The 21,013-nt window shown below is 47.6% G+C and overlaps 1 protein-coding gene across 1 annotated transcript in view; it reads right to left on the bottom strand.

The window, feature by feature from the left end:
• The window catches only part of EYA2 (EYA transcriptional coactivator and phosphatase 2), a 267,958-nt gene that overhangs the window by 101,147 nt on the left and 145,798 nt on the right, over positions 1 to 21,013 (bottom strand). The window contains exons 6-7 of the mRNA XM_064573294.1: positions 2,414 to 2,481; positions 326 to 503 (exon numbers count right to left, since the gene is read on the bottom strand). Coding sequence (XP_064429364.1) covers positions 326 to 503; positions 2,414 to 2,481 — 246 coding nt within the window. The remainder of the gene's footprint in view (positions 1 to 325; positions 504 to 2,413; positions 2,482 to 21,013) is intronic.

Genomic DNA, 21,013 nt, shown 5'->3' with positions numbered 1-21,013 from the left:
TATCCGCTCTTGTGTTCCCTCTCTCATTCTCTCTCTCTCACTCTCAAATAAATAAATAAAATCTTTAAAAAAAAAAAAAAGAGAAGACCAGATCTACTTTTAAGGGAAAGCATAAATTAGAATTTTTAGGTAAAAATTTTAAACATGGGTACAATTAAAGACACACACACACACACACACAGAAAGGCCAACAAAATATATACGAGGACTGGATTTAGCTCTTGGGTGACCAGTTCATTACAACTGGGACCCATGTCCAGTCCATCCTTCCTATGAGAGCTCAGATTACAGCCACCAATAACCACAGGACAGCGACTGTACTTACCACCAAGCAACTCAGAACTCTGGTTGGGGACGCTGTGAGATGCCTCCTGGAGGACATAGGTGGATGTGGAGAGGGGAGAAGGGCAGATGCTGCTGGCCGGGACGTAAGGAGGGCTGTAGGATGAGCTGTAATACTGGGAATACTGGCTCTGAGGGAAGCCGGGGTAGGAAGGATAGTCCTGGAAAGGGAAACACACACAAGGCGCTGAGTGAGGAAGCCTGTCTGGCCATGGGCCTTCCGTCCACCCAGTCACAGGCTGACAGGGGCAAGGGGCCTTATGGGGTGGGTTCTCCTGTGTCTGTCTCCATCTCTCCCACTAGAATAAAAGCTCCATGAGGGCAGGGACTTGCCCCAGATGCAAACCCTGAGACAAGGATGCAAGTGCAAGTATTTGGGAGGTGAACAAGACACCAGTTGGGGGAATGGGGAAGTGAGACAGGAAAGGGAAGAAGGAAAAGCAGCCCATCTGGGGGCTTTTAAGTGGGAGGCAGCTATGCTCACCACTATACCACCAACGCTAGCGAGGGGGCTTTTAAGTGGGAACTGGAGGGAATTCCCCTGGAAAACACTGGGATGTTTTAAAACACACCCTCAGAATGATCTCTCCCAGGGGCAAGGGAGCTGGGCTCTTCATCCACCAACTCCAGCCAGGGTTTTTTGAGAGCTGCTCCCAGTGGTCTTCATTCCCTGGCACGTTCCTCCTGCCCTGTGCTCTGGTCCTAGGGAACACCCTCGAGCCCTGGGATGCAGAGGTCAGCAGGTGCCCCCTGAGGGATGTGGGTGTGGCTCTGTCAGTGTCTGTCTTGATTGCTGTTATATCCCTAGCACCTGGAACAGTGCCGGGCACACAGGGGAGCTCAATAAATACTAGATAAATCAATGAACCAATGAATGAGTGATAAGGACCACATACACACATACCCAGGAGACTAGGTGACATTTTAAGTGCACAAGGGATACAAATACAGCAGCACCTATATACAGCATTAGGGATCAGAATCTTCTATGAGGAAGTCTCAGAGATAAAATCAAAGAATGCCAGTCCCCTTTTGATCAAGCTTTGCTTAAACCAGCCAGATATTCCAGCTCTCCCACACCACTGTTTCATATATTCCAAACAAATCATTGTTTCAAATATTCTGCCCCACCAGCACCATAAACTGATGCTTCTCAACTCTGTGAAAACTTACGGGAAGTTCAGCTTCCTGGACCCCACCCCAGCCCTACAGAATCAGAATTTCTGGAGGTGGCATTGAGAGAATCTCCGTTTTTGACAAGCTCCTCTTGGTGAAATGGGCAGACACCCAGAGTGAAGAACCACACCTTAAAAAGGACTGTTGTATTTATGGGTATTTTATCCATGTACACAGTATACTGGAAATAATACAGAAATACAGACACCATCTCCCAATCTTCCAAGGTTTAAATCATTTAGATTCTTCAGCTCACTGAAGAAGAAATAGTGCATTCCTCATATTTAAATGTTAAATATTCCATAAAGCCAACCTACTCTGTGTAGTTTTGTTTTAAGGCTAGCCTGAAAGCATGTTAGCCTTTTGTTCTGAAATAATTCTAGACTTAATAGAAGAGGTGCACAAATAGGACAGAGCTCCCACTCTCATTCTTAATCTCTAAGTGAAAACAAGACAATCAAACTATTGGCCGGTGTTCATCTTCACAGGGTTGACCCGGTGTGATTTAACAAGCATTTATAAAGCCCCCACTGTGTGCTGGGCACTTGGCACTGGAATGCAGAAGTGAAGATGATGGATTCTCACGCTTGAGAAGGTCAAGAGAGCACATGCATTTGCATTCATACATTCTAGATTCAACAGTCACTGGGCATCACGGGCTCAGGTCAAGACGTAATATCGCCTACATCATCTTGGAAATCTACTAGTGATTCCAATTTCTCTGTCTCTACTCTGTGTCTTTCGGATGGCCTTTTGCACAATCTGACTCCTGCGGTATCTAAACCCAGGGAATAAGAGACTGCATTTGTGGTGGGGGTTGTGGACTCTCGGGGTGCCCTGATTTAAGGTGGCTGTTTAAGGAAAGGGAATACAAGTGGTGGGGAGCGACGTCTACCTGGTGCACACTTCCGAATCCGGCCGCATTGGTCAGGCCATTTGCTCCTTGGTAGATCCCCGCCGTGCCTGCAGAAGGAGGAATGGGTACAGATGAGGTTTCTTACAGTCAGAGAGGGACGTGGAGGAAAAAGATGTGGCAGACAGGTGGGCTCTTTGAGGGCAGACAGATGGGGATGGAACCCGTGACCTCGGCAAGTTACCAAATCTCTCTGATGCTCAGTTCTGTCAATTAATGAATAAAAATAAGTAACTCCTCCATCAAAGGATTGTGGTAAGCAATAAAAGAGACAGTGCATGCAATACAGATTCTGGCTCTCAATAATTACGCTCACAAAAAATATTTATTTAAAAAATTGTGTAAGTGTACATGACATGCAGTTTACCATTTTAACTATTTCTAAGTGTACAGCTGAGTGGCATTTGCTACATTCACATTGTTGTGCGACCTTCACGACCATCCATGCCCAGAACTCATTTCATCTTGCAAAACTAAGACTGTGTCCCCATTAAATACTAAATCCCCACTCCTCCCCTCCCTCAGCCCCTGGCCCCCCCAATTCTACCTTCTCTATGACTGTGACAGCTCTAGGAACAACACACAAGTGGAATCATGTAGCATTTGTGCTTTTGTGACTGGCTTATTTCATTTAGCATCACGTCTTCAAGGATCGTCCATCGTTGTGGCAGGTGCCCAGAATGACATCCCATCGTACCATATACCATTTTGTTTAGCCATTCATCTGTCGGTGGACACTCGGATTGCTTCCATTTTTTGGCTATCATGAATACATGGGGGTAAAAATGCCTCTTTCAGACCCTGCTTTCAATTCTTTTGGGTACATACCCAATAACTGGATATGATAATTTGATTTTTAATTTTTTGAGGAACCACCTACTGTTGTCTATAGCGTTCCATCATTTTATATTCCCACCAACAGTGCACAGGGTTCCAAATTCTCCACATCCTCATCAACACTTTCTTTCCTTCCTTCCTCCCTCCCTTCCTTCCTTTTCTTTCTTTTTCTGTCAGTAGTCATTCTAAGGGGTGCGAGGTGGTAAATGAATAAACTGAATGGTGGTAAACTGAATAAATGCACAAAAGGACTTTTGCCCTCTGAGCATCAGTTGCCCCCATCTATAAAATGGGAATAAAAATGATACTTCTATTACTACTAGTAAATGCGATTTACTGAATGAATAAGTGAGTGGTGAATGGGGTGTCACTGAAGACAGGGTGGCCAGGCAAGGCCTCTCTGAGGTGACACTGGAGCTGAGACGTTTCAGTGATGGACACAACCTGGGGGAGGAGCGTTCACTAACTGAGCACACAGATCCTAAAGCAGGGATTCGCTTGGCAGGTTAGAGAAAGAGAGGAAAGGCCAATGAGGCAGGAGCCCAGAGAGGGAAGAGGGTGGCCACAGGAACAGCCATGGTGAATTTGTGTGTGTCAGGTGCCATTCTGAGCTCTTTCTGGACAAACTGAGGCCCGGAGAAGTTAAGTGACGCGCCCAAGGCAGCACAGAGAGTGGGTGACAACTGCTGGGGCTGGAACCCGGCAGTCTGACTTGAGTTTTCAACACCTCTCTATGGTGCTGCTGTTGCTGTTTTACAAACTGTTCTTTTGGGGGTTATAACTTACATCCTATAACATTCCTCCACTGGGATCAGTTGGATAATTTTTAAAGTAAGTCGGTATAACTGTGCACCCGTGACCACAATGCAGTTTTAGAACATTTCCATCACCCCCAAAGTTCCCTGATGCCCCTCTGCAGTCAACCCCCACCCCCATCCCCAGCATCAGGCAGCTGACCCACTGCTGATTCTAGAGTTCTGCCTTTTCTAGAAATTTCACAGAAACGGGATCAGACAATATGTACTTGTATCTGGCCTCCTTCCCTCCGCATAAGGCTGCAGTGCTACTCCATGTCGTAGTGTGGATCAGCAGTTCATTCCTTTTCATTGCTGGATAGTACTGTGTGTGTAAATGTACCACATCCAATTTGGGGCTATTCCAGATAAAGAGGCTCTAAACATTTGCATATGAGTCCTTGTGTGGATGTATGTTTTCATTCCCCTTGGGCAGATCCCAAGGAGCAGGATTGTGGAAATCATGTGGCAAGAGAATGTTTTAGTTTCTTTTTCTTTTTTTTTTGAGTATGTTTTACTTTTCAAAAACATGGCCAAAGTGTCTTCCAAGTGACTGTACCATTTCACAAACCTACTAGCAGTGTATGAGATTTCCAGCTTCTTCAGCACTTGGCATTTTCAGTCTTTTTGATCATAGCCTTCTAGTAGGTATGCAGTGGTATTTCCTTGTGGTTTTAGATAGTGTTTGTCCAGTGATTAACCATGTCGGGCATCTTTTTATGTGCTTATCAGCCATTCATGTATCTTTTTAGATGAATATCTATTCAAATCTTTTGCCCATTAAAAAGAAAGTTAGGTATGTCCTCTTAAAATTTAGTTGTAAGAGTTTCTTGTATACTCTGGACACAAGTCCTTTATCAGATACACGATGTGCAAATATTACCCCCAAGTCGGTAGCTTGTCCTTTCATTTTCTTTATGGTGTCTTTTGAAGGGCAGAAGCTGTTTTTTTTTTTTTTTTTTTTTTTAAATCAATATCCTCCTTATGGATCTTGCTTTCACTGATTAACCCAAGGTCATATTCTTTCTTATGTTTTCTTCCAGAAATTTTATAGTTTTAGCTCTATGATCTAATGTAAGTGAATTTTGTGTGTATGGTATGAGGTAAGGGTCTAAATGAATCTTTTGCATATGGATACCCAATTGTTCCAGCACCCCTATAAAAAGTTTATTCTTGGCACCTTTGCCAAAAATTAAGTGACAATATGAGAGTTTATTTCTGGACTCTGTTCCACTGATGTATCTAGCCTATACCAATTCCATCCTGACCTGATTACTGTAGCTTTATAGTAAGTTCTGGAATGAGGTAGCGTAAGTTTTCCTTTTGTTCTTCTTTTTCAAGATTGTTTTGGCTTCTATGTATAAACTTAGCATTTACACATCAACTTTAGAATAAGCTCGTTGATTTCTGTTGGCCAGAAGGAGTGACACGTTTTTCAACCCAGAATCCTGCATCCTGAGAAAATATCCTTCAGGAATAAAGGGAAAATCAAGACATTCTCAAATGAAGAAAAAACTTAGAAAATCTGTCACAGCAGACATACTCTGAGAAGATGAGTATAGGAAGTTCTTGACACAGACAGGAAATTTTAAAAAGGACTCTTGGAACATCAGGAGGGAGAAAGAAAAAAGTAAAAATATGGGTAAATAAAGCCTCCTTTCTGTATGGTTATACCAACCAACTCAATATGCAGTTAGGTCTATAAAAGTTTGCTATCGAATTTTAGGAGTTTTCAAATGTGTTTTGTAATTATCTAAAAATATTGAAATGGCCCCAAAGTCAAATCTACAAAATAAACTATACCCACACCCAGGGGTGAGGAGGATTCTGTGCTGCGCACCCAGACGGGTTCTGTAATGCCTGCTGGGGAGAGGTGGGGCCAGGGAAGGCTTCCCGGAAGAAGTGACACCTAAACTGATCTCTGAAGGATGAGTTGGAGCCAGCCAGGGGAAGAGAGGAAGGACCAGGAACATGGCCACACCTGGGCATCCTCACCTGATCTCCAACACAGGGAGGCTTGTCCAAGGACCAGAACCCACAGAATTTGTCCACAATGGTGTGGCACGCTGAGATCCCATTCTGTCCTCAATGGCCTGTTCAGACAGGTCCAGAGGAGCTCTAGGCCAGCCTGTTCCATTCTAAACCATTTTGGGGGCCATGGTTACCATGATGACCCTACCTGCTAAAGCTTAGAAACACACCTGCCCTCTGAAGAGTCTTGGCCACAGTGTTTTCTGTTCTGATTTCTCTTTTCTTTTGTGTCAACCTTCTGAATGACAACTTTGGACAGGTTTAAAAACAAACAGGCCACAGTCTGGTCCCTTGGTATTCTTTCTCCCAAAGAGCCTCTTGTTTGTTTTCGTTCTGTGACCCAGGGGCATCCGAAGAATGGACAGCTGAACAAACTGCAGTGTGCCGAGGGCAGTCCCAGGCCCCTGCAGGGAGACATCCATCCCATGCCTGAGGACCCGGGAGGATGGGGGCACGTGGCCCCAGATATCTTGTGCCACAACATGTGGTCTCTGGAGGGTTTTCCAAATGGACCGCCTTGAGCTGGAATGTTTAACACCGACCTCTTGCCTCCATCCAGCTGGTGGAGGGCCCACAGGAGGGCTGGGGAAGGCAAAGGTAAGATGAGGAAAAAGTCCTCTCTTAAGGTGACGGTGCAGGTCCTGCTAGGGGTCCCCTGATATCCATTCACCCCTTCTGTCTCGTGTCAACAGAACCTCTGCTTTTAAGCTGGGCACATGCCTGATTAGAATAAACACTATTTTCCCCAGCTTTCCTTGTGGAGGGTGTGGCCGTGGGATGAGTTCTAGTCAAGGGGAGGGTAGTAAGTTAATGTGTGCAATTTCCTGAGTATGCCCTTAGAGGGCAAGGGTGAGGCCTCCCTTTCCCTGCGAAATATGGTCATCTTGGATCACATGGCTGGGACCCCTGCCACATTTGCAGACCAGAGCCACCATATCAGCAAAATAATTTTCAAGTGGGTATTTATCCATTTATTTGACAATACATTTCCTAGTGAAATGTATCACCATGTCAGGTACTGTTGTGGATACGGCAGTGAGTAAGGGGTTGATGCTCACATTTAGGGAGGAGACAGAACACAATCAAGTGGATAGACACACAAAGAGTTAAGATAATTCCAGATCCAGGGCGCCTGGGTGGCTCAGTTGGTTAAGCGACTGCCTTCGGCTCAGGTCATGATCCTGGAGTCCCGGGATCGAGTCCCACATCAGGCTCCCTGCTCGGCGGGGAGCCTGCTTCTCCCTCTGACCCTCCCCCCTCTCATGTGCTCTCTGTCTCTCTCATTCTCTCTGTCTCAAATAAATAAATAAAAATCTTTAATAAAAAAAAAAGATAATTCCAGATCCAAATGCAGTGATGCATTACACAGCACTGAGCTGTGGACTGTGGGCTGGAACCTGCCTGCAAACTGTTCTAAATGACGTGAGTATAGACATTGGGAGATGGTGTGTAGGAACGTCTCTTGTCTGCTGAATCTGATACTAAAAATCAGGACTTGTAATTAGTGTCTTAAAAATTTTCATTGTTGGGGCACCTGGGTGGCTCAGTCAGTTAAGCGTCTGCCTTTGGCTCAGGTCATGATCCTGGAGTCCCAGGATCGAGTCCCGCATCGGGCTCCCAGCTCAGCGGGGAGCCTGCTTCTCCCTCTCCCTCTGCCTGCCGCTCCCCCCGCTTGTGTGCTCTCTCTCTGTCAAATAAATAAAATCTCAAAAAAAAAAAGAAAGAAATTTTTAAAAATTTCATTGTTTTTCCATCTTTTTTTTCATGATTGCCCCATCCTTTTTGATATTTTTCCTCTACTTACCCCTTCTCCTGTGAAATTCTAATATTATAGATAATTGCGTATCTGTTTAGGTATTTATGTATACTTGCGCTTCACACAAAAAGAGTAAGATGTTTTTGTCCCCACTCTGAGAACCATTTTTTGCTGCCTTTGGGTGATATTGCCCCCAATCAGAATGCAAGTTCTAGAGATTCATTTTTATTGTATTTTACAATAAAGGAAGGAGAAACCCCCGGTCCTTCACCTCAGTGAACATGTGAAATCCTGGGTGATCCAGCATCTGGAGGTGGGCCTCGGTGCCTAGTAAAGATGCCCCCTCCCATCCCATCGCACACTGTTATGCGCAGTGACTTGTTCAACACAGCTGTCCACCTTCCTTATGTAGTTTACAGAAGCTCGGTGCTGGAAAGTTCCCTGGCTTGTCCAACAGCATCTGAGCTGCTGGACATCTACTCTTACATGTCTACTAGGTCGGCCATAAAAAAACAAAACAAAAAACCCCCCCACAAAATGGAAAATAACAAGCGTTGGTGAGGATGTGGAGAAATTGGAAACCTTGCACACTGTGGGTAGGCGTGTAGGACGTGCAGCCGCCATGGAAGGGAGCTTGCGGATGCCTCACAAAGGTACACACAGAATTACCATGTGACCCAGCAATCCCCCTCCCGGGTACACACCCCAAAGAGTTGAAAACAGAGGTTCAGACAGAAACCTGTACACAAACGTTCCTAGCAGCACTATTCACAACAGCCAAAAGGCAGACCACGCCCGACGTCCATCAGCTGATAAATGGATAAACGGAATGTGGCAAATGCATATGATGGAAGATTACGCAGCTGTAAAAAGGAATGGAGTCCTGACGCACGCTACAGCGTGGATGAACGTTGGAAACATTTTAAGTGGAAAATGTTAGATGTCAAAGACCACATGCTGTCTGATTTGCCTTTATATGAGATGTTCAGAACAGACCAATCCACAGAGACCGAAGGAGACTAGTGATGCTGGGAGCTGGCAGCAGGGGCGAATTGGGAGTGACAGCCTCATGGGTGATGGGGTTTCCTTTTGGGGTGATAAGAATGTCTTGGAACTAGATAGAGGTGGTGGTCGCACAACACTGTGAAGAACCATGCACTCTAAAATGGTTACTGTTATGTGAATTGGATCTCCATTGAAAACAAAACAAAGTTTCTGCTTTCACTGCCTCCCAGCCCCATCCCACAGCTGGTCTCCCAGGCAAGAGCAAAGGAGGAGAACGGGGACGCCCAGAGAATTCAGGACCCTTCCCTCTGCCACACTCCTGGAAGCTCCTTGGGCTTTGAGAGAAGAGGTGATATCTGCATCTCTGGGATTCCTTGTGCCCACCCCGAGTTCAGGGAACCATGCCTGTCCCTACCTCTTCAACACCGACCTCACGTTCCCTTCCCATCTTCTTTCCCTTTTTGGAAGTATCATGGCTTCATTTAACCAGGCTGCAAGATGCCCTGCAGAAGGCTCTTTGGAATGGGGGTGAGGTGGGAGAGACAAGCTGGGTCTGGCTCTCCCCTGGGCAACAGTGGGCCACTTTCCGAGATCACCAAGCAGCTCTCATGTGCAGGGGCCACATACAACGCGGGTGGCATTTGGGGTCTTTGAACTGCTGTCAGTGTGCAAAGGTCCATCCTCCTTTATTACTGCTGTCAGCAGGGCCAGGGCCCCTGGGGGACGCACTCCATGTAAACTGGGAAGCGAGCATATTGACTGCACGGTACTGCCCACGATGCTGAGCCCCCCTCTCTGCTGAGCCCTCCAGTCAGCCCCACCACGGAGGTCACTGCGCAAAAGTGGCAGCGCCCGCCGGATTCTGGAGAACTCCCCGAGCACCCGGAGCCCGATGTGCCAGCAGGACTTTTCACAGCAGATGAGACAACTGGGAATCATATCGATGTGGAGATGTTTAATGGAGAGATACTAGGGAACGTGCTGAGAGGTGTGCACTCTCTGGATACTTCTCCCCAACTTCCCTGCGGGGAAAGCACTCCCACGGTGCTCCGAGGGGCACAATCTGGTTTCACTCTTCCTTCCTCCACCTGCTACTCCTCACCACACAGTCACAAGTGAGAGGTGGCAAGCCATTCTGGGATGAGGGAAGGAAGGCAAGCATGTCAGGGCAACTGGGGCTTCTCCTTCCAGTCCCATCAGGGTCCTGGGTCCTGCACAGGTGGGCAGAAGAATTAGCAGAAATGAGTTATCCCAGCTCTTGTGTTCTAAAGTTTAAGCCCTGGAGTGTGGGAGGATTTGAGTTGCAGGCTAATGCTTCTCGAACTGTCAGGGAAGGACTAGTGTTTAACAAAGACATGGTTGCATAACCAGCATGCAACTCACGCCGCATGTAATTCACCACGTGATACCACAACCCCCAAACGGCCCTACATCCTGTGCTGAGATGAGCTGCGGATTGCATGGCTGGTGGCTGGGGCAGAATTTAGTCTTTAACTGCTGGGAAAGTTTCTCTCTCTTACTCTCAGTTCTGTACTTATGTTATCATAGGCCAGTGAGTTTGTGGACTGGCCCCAGTTGGTGGGCCAACTAAGAATTAGGTTGATGTAGGCAAAATGGCTTAGGAAATATGAAGGAAGAAGGATTCTCTTGGGAGGATGGGTGATTCTTCTGGCTAAAGAAATGGGGTAGGGCAAGAGGGAAGGCAAGGGGGTGGGCAGAGAAAGAAAAAGACAATGAGCAGGGAGTCCTGGGGCAGAGGGATTCTCTGTTCCCACACACAGGTGCTGAGAAAGCAGCAAGCCTCCCCTCCATGGGAAGGGGCTGTGTGTGCTGAGTCTGAGATAGGCAGTCCTCAGAACCTTCCAGGCCCAACAGGAGACGGAGGTGAGGGAAGGAGCCTGATGCAGCCACGATGGTAAATGGCAACTGACACACAGCATTAGTGTTGGGAAACGATGGGGGGTGGTGGGGATTGCGGCAAACTGGAATATGCAGTTTTTTGTTTTGTTTTGTTTTTAAAGATTTTATTTATTTATTTATTTATTTATTTATTTATTTATTTATTTATTTATTTATTTATTTTAAAAGATTTTATTTATTTATCTGAGACAGAGAGAATGAGAGAGACAGAGAGCACATGAGAGGGGGGAGGGTCAGAGGGAGAAGCAGGCTCCCTGCCGAGCAGGGAACCCGATGCGGGACTCGATCCAGGGACTCCAGGATCATGACCTGAGCTGAAGGCAGTCGCTTAACCAACTGAGCCACCCAGGCGCCCTAAAGATTTTATTTTTAACTAATCTCTACACCTGACATGGGCTCGAACTTACAACCCCAAGATCAAGAGTCACATGCTACACCGACTGAGCCAGCCAGGTGCCCCTGGGATGCACAGTTTGGCTCCCCACAGGCATTCCCAGTTCCTTTCTCCTTGTGTGTTACTTTCCTTGCTTTCCCAGTTTCCCTTGCAGTTCTGAGATGGCTATGTAATCTAGTTCCGGCCAAGGGGCTTCTGGGAAAGACTTTTCTTTTGTTCCCCTGCCGGTTCCTCCCCTGGATTATGTGAAGATGTAATGCCTGGAGTTACAGCAGCCATCTTGGGACACGAGGCTACAAACATAAAAGCAAAAGGCCCACACGCTGAGGTTGAAGGAGTGGAAGGATAAAAAGAACCTGGTCCTTGAAGATATAAATGAGCTGCCAAACCAATCTTAGGGTCAGACTTCTTGCTAAATGCACAATAAATGTTATTATGGGTTAAGCCAACATTAGTTGGGCTTTTTGTTACTACCAGCCCAAAGCATTCCTGACTGATACAATGCTGCTCAGCTCCAACTTACCTCTGTCCCCTGGAAGTGTAATCTAATGTAGCCAGGGCTTCTGATTTTTCCAAAGAAGTGAAAAATCTGCGTTTATATATGGAAATTTCCCAATGTTATATATAGGAAACAGATATAAATTAGTTGGGATTAAAAAAAAAAAACCCAAAACAAACAAAAACATATTTGCGGGGGATGTGGCCTGTGGGTTTCCAGTTTGTGACCTCTGGTCTAGGAAGACAGAACAATGAAACATTCCTGTGCCCACAGTGTGGCAAAGACACGGTGATGAAGAGCCCCAGATGGGAAGGAGCCTCACGGATGGAGAGGGTGGACAAGTCGGCAGCAGCCTGGGTCTCAGTGAGGGAGGATGATAAACCCCTGACACTATGACACACTGGCTTGGGATAAGATGCCAGAACCATGGCCAAAATTCCAGAGAATTTGAGGAAAGCCTTGAAAGAGTACAATGAAACTTTCCGACCCGTCCAGGGGAATGGTAGCTCAAAGTAGAAATCATGTTGAAAGGCTGAAAATAAAGTCAGATCCTCTTTTTACCCCCTTGAGCTTACACATCGAGATTTATACCTTCTACAGAAGACACAGAGGGATTCTTTATGTCCCTGGAATTGTGCCTCCACCAACGTCAGGGAGCCTGTGTGGACAGTCGCGGACATCAGCTCATCCCTTTTGTCATCCTGCAAAATGCTGGGTACTAACTGTCGAGTGAATTCAAGTTCATGGCACATTTTCCTCACTAGTGCACCCAAGACCTCTCTTTTTAAAAAATGTGTTTCCTTTCTTTCCCTGTCACTTCACAGGCAATGATTCTAGCGTGTCTCAGGTGCATCCCACCATCTCTATGGGTTCCTGCACAAGTTCACCAGTGTTTTGTGGGCAGGTACATCATTTTTGTGAATTCTGTTTGTTACATTTCCTATGATTTCTTGTTTTTTTCACTCATCAGGAAGTTCTTAAGACCCGTCTATGTTGCTGTGGGTACATCCTGTTTGTTCCATTTCATTATATTCCATATGGTTCCTCTGGTTTTTTTTGCCCACCACTAAGTCCTTGGGCTCCATCCACATTGCTAGAGGCGCCGCTCCCCTGTTGTCCTAGCAACTGCTCAGCCCTCCCTTGTGTGCGTTCTCCGTATCTCCTGCTCCTCCTCTGGGACAGTGCCCGGGACACCTCCATGTCTGCCCACCGCAGCACAAACACCCTTGGACCGTCCCCTGTGGGCCTGTGTGTGAGTCTCCTTGGGATGTATCCCTAGGAGTGGGACGGTTGGGTCCCAAAGTCCTAAGACCTGGTCTCCCTAAGGGCCAGGCGAGAGCTCCTGGCTGCAGGTGCATGCTCCCCCCCAGCAGTGCTGATGGTCCCTCACCCCTGCATCCCCACCAACGGCTGGCTAACCCCCCTTGTTAAGTATTGCTATCCTAATACGACTAGCATGATATCTGCCCTGTTATCTTTAATTCATGTTTCTCTGATTACCGGTGACTCTACACATCCTTCTTGGGCTTTTTGCCTTCTGGATTCCCTCTGCTTTCCAAGGAGATGGTGATAGTCACCATGAAAACCTCTCCTCCTTTTCTTGGGCTAAGCTCAGCTTTAACTGAACCCAAGCCCTTGGAAACCTCTTAGTTACTGGCATTAGGGCTTAGACAAATGATAAAAAAATAATAATAATGGCCTCCATTTACTGAGCACTTCCTTCCCCAGGGCTAGTCATTGTTCGAGCAGTATCTTGCTTCATCTAGACCACAACCCTAGGAAGTCGGTCCTAGTACGAAATGGCAGAGCAGGGTTCAAGCCCGGGTTGGCCTGACCCCGAAGCCCTGGCGCCCAGCCAGCGTGCGGCCCTGCCTTCTCACCGCTGTGGGAAATCACACAGGTCACTGCCTGCCTCGGTTCTCCAGCCAACCCAATGTCCCTGTCACCACAGGCTTGACGTGTCACCCCCAGCAGCGCAAAGAAAGCCTTGCAGATAATCCCAGGGAAAAGCAGCCCCTAATCGATGTTTCTTGCTTTGGAATCCACTTTACGACTTCTTTCCCTACAGCCAAGGGACCTACTGTCCCGGGTCCACGGTGAACTCAAAAACAAGTACTTGTTCATCTTACTGATGCCAGTGTTTAAAATTGTCGAAAACACACCAGGACAGCAAGTGAAAAGACCTGGGTGTGTAACCGGGGGTTGATATAAAAAGTTATCTGCACATAATGCGTAAAATGGAAAAGCCACGAGTAGGTAGAGAGAAATGAGCCCGACCCAGTCAAGTACCCCATCCGTGGCCCAGGGTCCAGAAAGGGACAAATCACAGGTCTCCCCAGGTTGATGGCTCTGCTTCTTTTCTTTGCCCAGAATACCAAGTGATGAAGGCAAAGCCCTGGCTTGACCTGGCAAGCTCTGGTCCTGCCCTTGACCTACTGTGTTCATTCAGGCACTCATTTGTTCAATAAATATTTGCTGACTGCCTAGTGTGTGCTACGATTTCTGTTTTGAGAAAGAGCTAGGTCCTGTCTTGGATCATGGGGCCTGGGGGTGGGGGGTGGGGGGGGAAGACAACAGAGAATCCATGCATAATTGATTATTTGCCCTGTGACTAGAGACACTGGTTGAAAGTGCTAAGCTGCAGTTTCCCCAGCTGGAAAATGGAACTAAACAGTTTATTTGGTTTATTATGAGGATTCTGTAAGAAACGGCATATACAAGGCAGAGCCCATTTACAGAGTAGATATTCCATAAATGGTAGCTGGGATCATTATTCTTTGTGTGTTAATAATCACCATCAAGATGTCAACAATGCTAGCTAGTATTCCATCAATACACCATTTAAAAAAAATATTTGTGAGAATAAAAACACCCGAGGAAGGTTAAAAAACACACAACAACAATTTGGGTAAGGCCAAACAGAAGATTCCAGATGAAAACAAAGGATTTGGGGAGATGTAGATTGAGCTTTCAGCTCTAAGACCAACAGGGATGCATGGTCCACACGCCAGGGAGGGAGGCATCCATATCCGTTTTGCTGGCACTGAGTCATCTAGTCTATTTTGCCATCTTAAAAAAATCCAAATGCGGGGCACCTGGGTGGCTCAGTCGTTAAGCATCTGCCTTCGGCTCAGGTCGTGATCCCAGGGCCCTGGGATCGAGCCCCGCATCGGGCTCCCTGCTCGGTGGGAAGCCTGCTTCTCCCTCTCCCACTCCCCCTGCTTGTGTTCCCTCTCTCTCTCTGTGTCTCTCTCTCTCAAATAAATAAATAAAATCTTAAAAAAAAAAAAATCCAAATGCGCACCCGGAGCCTGTCCTCTTGCATCTTGGCTGCACGTGGAGTCCAGCCCACATCTGTGTTTAATCAAATCAGTTGCTAAATGTCACAATGGCCTCATTCACAGGTAGCGTAAAGCGTATTTAACTGGCAATAAAACAACCCGCATTCCTGAGAATGCCATTTCAGACAGGCTGCCCTGTCACTGCATCCCTGCCGCCTGAGCAGGAGTGATGTCGGGCAGAGATGGGGAGGAGGGCCGAGAAGGGCAACAATACGCAGAGGAAAGGCGACCACATGTGGATCCACATGGGCCGGGCTGGAAAGAGAGCCAACTCGCAGTGCCAGCTGGGAAAAGGCAAGTGGCAATTGTGAGCACACTCTAGACTAAACGTCGCTATTTGTTCGTGGCAGTTATGCAGAGGATTGATAGATTTGGAGGGCTTCTTAGAGGAGGTGGCAACCGAGCAGAAGCTAAATGGACGGGAAGGAGCCAGCCACAGAGAGGATCTGGGGAAAGAGCAGGTTGGGGGCAACAGCAAAATGCAAAGGCCCCGAGGTGTGAGGAATGCAAAGAAGGCCAGTGTGCATGAAATGGAGAGATGGGGGTGCAGTATGTGTCATGAGGTCAGAGAGGTCTTGAGGGGCCGAATCATGCGGGGCTTGGTTGCGGGGAGGTCACCGGGAGGCACTGGCATTATTTCTGACTGCAGTGGGAAGCCTCACATGGAGAGTTTTCAGCAGAGGAGTGACATAATCTGATACAACATGGGGAAGGACCGACCATGTGACTTTGCTCAGTGGGGCGGAAACAGATCAGAGGGTCACAGTGGATCCCAAGACCAAGGGCACTATTCTTACTGCCAAGGATCTTCTCTGGAGGGATTGTCCGGAGTGGTAAACCATAAAGATCAGGGCTTCTGAGGCAAGTTACACCTGATGGAGAGAGATTTTCACTGATCTAGTGCCAGGGAAAGCACTGAGGTTAGACGTACCTTACTGCCCTGATGGAAATTTGGCAGGGATGGAGTATGTGAGGCAGCCTGGACCAATCAGTGCATCATGCTCCCCTGATGACAAAGACTGCTTAAGGGGTGTGCATCTCAACTAAGCAGACCCGAATGAGAGGACATTGCCATGTGCCTCATGGTAAAGAGGCAGGAGGTACTGCGGCCACTTGGCCACCATGAGAGCACCAGGCCTTTTCATGACTGCCCTCCTCCTCAAAGAGATAACACACCCAGTTTTCACTGCCCAGATATGCAAAAAAAAGTCTGCTCAAGAATAGATGGATGACTGAATCATCATCCTCGGTGCCCCTCCTCCTCTGACCCATCCAAATACTGTCACTGATTTCTGTGCATAGGGCCTCTGAAAACCCTGTAAGTCTGTCCCCCTTTCTCTACCTCCACCACCTCCATGCCTCTACCGTTTCTTTACCTGGGGACTGCCTAGCTTCCTCACTGATTTTCCTTCATCTGCCCTGACCCTGGCTCAATCCGCTATCCTCACAGTCTCCCAGAGCTCTTTTCCAGCTCTGTCACAGCGTCCTTGGTTTCCCTTCACAGGGTCCACAGGCCTGCTGTGACCTGCCTCTTCTCTGACCTCACTGAGCCCCATCTTTCAGCCCTATGATGGGTTGATTTGTATCCCCCACAAAAGATATATTCAAGCCCTCGCCCCAGTACCTTTGAATGTGACTTATTTGGAAACAGGGTCTTTGCAGATGGCATCAAGTTAAGATGAGGTCATGCTGGATCAGGGTGGGGCCTCATCCAGGGACAGGTGTCCTCTTACAAAGAGAAAAGTTTGGAGGCAGACACAGAGGGAGGAGCACCAGGTAAAGATGGGGGCAGCGATGGGCCTCCAAGCCAAGGACTGCCGGCAACCACCGGGAGCTGGGAGAGAGGCAACGAACTGATTCTCCCCCTGAGCCTCCAGAAGGAACCAAGCCTGGCGCGAGCTGGAGTCTGGACTTCGGACTTCCAGAACTGTAAAGAGAATACTGTCCTGTCGTTTTCAACCACCCAGTTTATGGTGTTTCTGTTACAGCAGCCCTAGCAAATCAACACCGCCACCCCCCCTTTGCCTCCTTCCAGCCACCTGGCCACTGGGACATCATTTTAGGACGTCTGCGTTTACTTGTCCCTCTGCCTGTAATACCTGCTCAGAGCCCAGCGTGTCTCTAACACGAATGTGTATACAACTACCTGGGGATCCCATTAGAAAGCAGATTCTGCAGGTTCTGGGTGAGACCTGAAAGTCTAACACTCTCCCCGGCGATGCTGATGCGGTCAGACTGGGCACCACAGCTGGAAGCCCTGACCCCTCCCACAGCGGGCTACCTCTTGTCAGCCAGGACTCTGCTCGGCTGTGACCTTTCCCGGCCACCCCGGAGCATGCCCACTCCCCAGCGTCCCCTCACTCCGGCCGCACCTTACACATCGCTCGGGTGTGGTTGTTTCGTGCTGCTGGAATTCACACCCCTGAAGCCACTCTATGTATTTAGAAACATATCTACTGCTCATCTCATTCCCACTAGGACGTCAGCTCACGAGAGCTGGGACTCTGTTGGCTGCTTTGTGCCTGGTTTCTAGAAGAGTAAGCATGTCGCGGCTCTCTGAAAAAAATTTTTGGACAAAACAAACAAAAAGAATGTCTGTCTTGTTCTTGGGCACTATTTCCAGCTTCTAGCACAGGACCTGGCATCTAACAGACATTCAATAACTACATATTGAATGAATACATTAACAGAGCAAATGAACTGACCTGGATAATCGTTTCTTTCTTTTTTTTTTTTTTTTCTTAAAGATTTTATTTATTTGACAGAGACAGACAGCAAGAGAGGGAACACAAGCAGGGGGAGTGGAGAGGGAGAAGCAGGCTTCCCACTGAGCAGGGAGCCCGATGCGGGGCTCGATCCCAGGACCCTGGGATCGTGACCTGAGCCGAAGGCAGACGCTTAATGACTGAGCCCCCCAGGCGCCCCTGGATAATCGTTTCTGATTATCGAGCCCATACTGTGTCAGGAACTCCGCTAAGTCCCTTCCCCTGGTTATCCTAGTTTATCCCCCACCCAACAAGGAGAACAGAACCAAGTAGGCTCTACTGTGATCCCTTATCAATCATTCTGTTTACTGAGCACCTACTATATGCCAGTCTGTCCTAAGCACTAAGGACAGAGCCATGGACAAGAGAAGGTAAACACCGCCTCCGTGGAGCCCACATCCTAGCGGGGAGGGGCTGAAAATGAATAAACATGTAAAACTGGTTGGACCTAGGGAACTCGGGTACTGGCGGGTGGTCACAGAAGGCTCTTTATGTGAGCAAAGATTTGCAAGATGTGAAAGACTGAAGCTCATAGACAGAGGTTAAGCAACTTGCTGCTTACAACTCTGAGACTGCAAATGGCACAGCTGGGATTCGAACCTGGGGCTGTCTGACTCTGGGGTCTGTTGGTTTTCATCTCAGTGTTCTCCCCCCTCCATCCTGCTGGGGAATTCCCACCCCACCAGAGGGTTTACTAATAGTTTCAGCAGGTGTTCGACTTAGCCTAGCGGAAAATGCCTCTCCTCCCCCTATTCACTCCCAATGCACCCCAAATGCTGGCCTGGTTGCATGGGGGTCTGATTCCCCAGTGGCAGATGGTTGCCTAGCTGCCCAGCAGCCAGGGCTCAGTAACGAGGGGAAGTCGGCTGCAGGCTAGGGCCCTGCCCTGGGGCTAGCAGAAGCCAACATCTGGTTTGTGACAGGGTGGCCCTAAAAAGCTACGGTATGGGCTCTAAAGTTACCTTCTCCAAATTGATACTTTTTTCAAATAGAGAGGTCAAGTGCTCACCGGAATGACCTCCCACGGCAATCCTCGAGTGCCTCATAAGATACAAATCCTCCATCTGTCCGACTGATGGGCAAAGAGCCTCGTAAAATGGTACATTATTCTCAGGTACCTTTGCAGGGGTACCAGGCTCATTCCCTCTGAATGTCAACTCTGCCTCTCTACTCACCAAGCTGCCCGTTCCAAGTGTTTACCATTAGCAGTGAGGCTCTTTCCACAGACCTGTAAATTCCAAGCGGCCCATCTGAAATACCCCAGGAGGATGTGGGAATGACGCACGCAAAGGCCACAGCTTCCCTTAAGATATCTCCCACGTTCAGATCAAAGCCGTCTTGTCCTTGGTCCTAACGGCCATAATTCACTCCTTGCCCTAAAACCTCACGTTGCTTTTAAAGAGTTGATGGACCCAGCAGCTGCGGACCTCGGCTTTCATCTCTGCTGGATTTATTTCCCCTTCTCCGGCCAGCTCTTCCAATCTCTGTAGCTGAAAGTGTTTCCAAAGGCCCAGAATTTGGGTGTCACTCTTCCCCACTCCCACCATCACCAGTGGGTGCTTTTGAGCCTGTCTTCAAACTCGGTGGGGTGCTCACATTTCCAGAGCACATCCTATGGCTGAGGTCAGCCCAAGGGGTGGATGAAACCCTGCCGGTGTGGTCTGCAGAACATTCTGTGTTTTTATCTTTTCCCCTCTTTTTACATGAGGAAAGCATTTAAACCAAGGGGTTGCAGGGTGGGGACTCTGTTGATCAAGGTCAGCCCTGCTAGTAATAAGACAGTCTGACATCACGTAGCCCTGATAAGATGCACGGAGGGTACACATTGCCTGCGTGGTCTGCTAACCCCAAACGCACAACCTCGATCTAATTATGAGAAAACACCAGACAGACCTAAACCCAGGGACATTCAACAAAACACCCAACTAGTGTTCAACAAGGGGTCGAGGTCATGAAAGACGGAGGGGCTGTCACAGAAGAGTCACAACCACTAAACCCAACGTGGGATCCTGGCTTGGACCCTGGGAACAGAAAATGGATGTTTGTAGAAAGACCGGTGGTCTTTGGATAAGTCCATCATTCAGTTAAAGCACAGAGCTACAGTCAGCTTCCTGGTTTTGACCACCGCACAGTGATTTTGTAAGTTGTAGGGGAAGCTGGGAACTCTCTGTACTATCTTGGCAACTGTTATGTAAGTCTAAACTTATTTATTTTTAAAGATTTTATTTTTAAGTAATCTCTATGCCCAATGTGGGGTTTGAACTCACAACCCTGAGATCCACAGTTGTATGCTGTCCCAACTGAGCCAGCCAGGTGCCCTGAAAGAGTTTTAAAAAAAGAATAAATAGATTCTGATGGGCAGAGATTAAATCTGCTACTTATTGGCTATGTGACCTCATGCAAGTTAGTTAACCTCTCTGTGCCTTACTCTCTCCATCTGTAAAATGGGTATTAAAATAGCATCTACCTCACAGGGGCATTGTGAGAATCAAATGAGTTAATACGCATATGCTCAAAAACGCATCTGATCCTCAGCAATGTCGGGACCGATGCCATCCTTCGATAGTGTCATTATTCTTATTACTATCACTTCCATTCTTTCTCTTTTGCTGGGAAAGAATGGGGTGAAACACGTACAGTAATTCAGAATCCTCCAGCAGCATAATATTTTTAAAACTGATAAAATTTAGGGCGCCTGGGTGGCTCAGTCGGTCAAAGTGTCCGACTCCTAGTTTCGGCTCAGGTCGTGATCTCAGGGTCGTGGGATCAAGTCCTGTGTCGGGCTCTGAGCTCAGCTTGGAGTCTGCTTGTCCCTCTCCCTCTGCTCCTCCCCCCTGCTGGCGTGCATGCACTCTCTCAAATAAATAAAATCTTTAAAAAAAACTGGTAAGATTTAATAATTTCACATAAGAATCCAGGTCTGGGGCTTTTATTTGAACAAAAAAGTGAGGGATGCTCTGGAAAATTTGGCTTGCTCTCTCACCTACAATCATATGCTCGGGGTGAGTAGTGGATGCCTCTTTTAGGGGGCATGTGCTCTCCATGCTCCCCTCCCCTCCTTATTGTCTCTCCCCACTGAGAATAAATCCATCATCCTTGGCCTGATATCTTTCTTACAGTTAAAAAAAATGCTTCTGTATCTCTGTGGTTGGCTGAATAATGGCCCCCAAAATGTCTATATCTGAATCCCTAGAACTGCATGTTACTTTACATGGCAAAAGTGACATCTCAGAGATGATT

This window comes from Mirounga angustirostris, unplaced genomic scaffold (assembly GCF_029215605.1).
Source record: "Mirounga angustirostris isolate CCGP_5_RB_7025 unplaced genomic scaffold, mMirAng1.0.hap1 SCAF_10, whole genome shotgun sequence".
NCBI lineage: Eukaryota > Metazoa > Chordata > Mammalia > Carnivora > Phocidae > Mirounga > Mirounga angustirostris.
The sequence above is the reverse complement of the archived record's forward strand: the minus strand, read 5'-3'. Positions and strand labels throughout refer to the sequence as shown.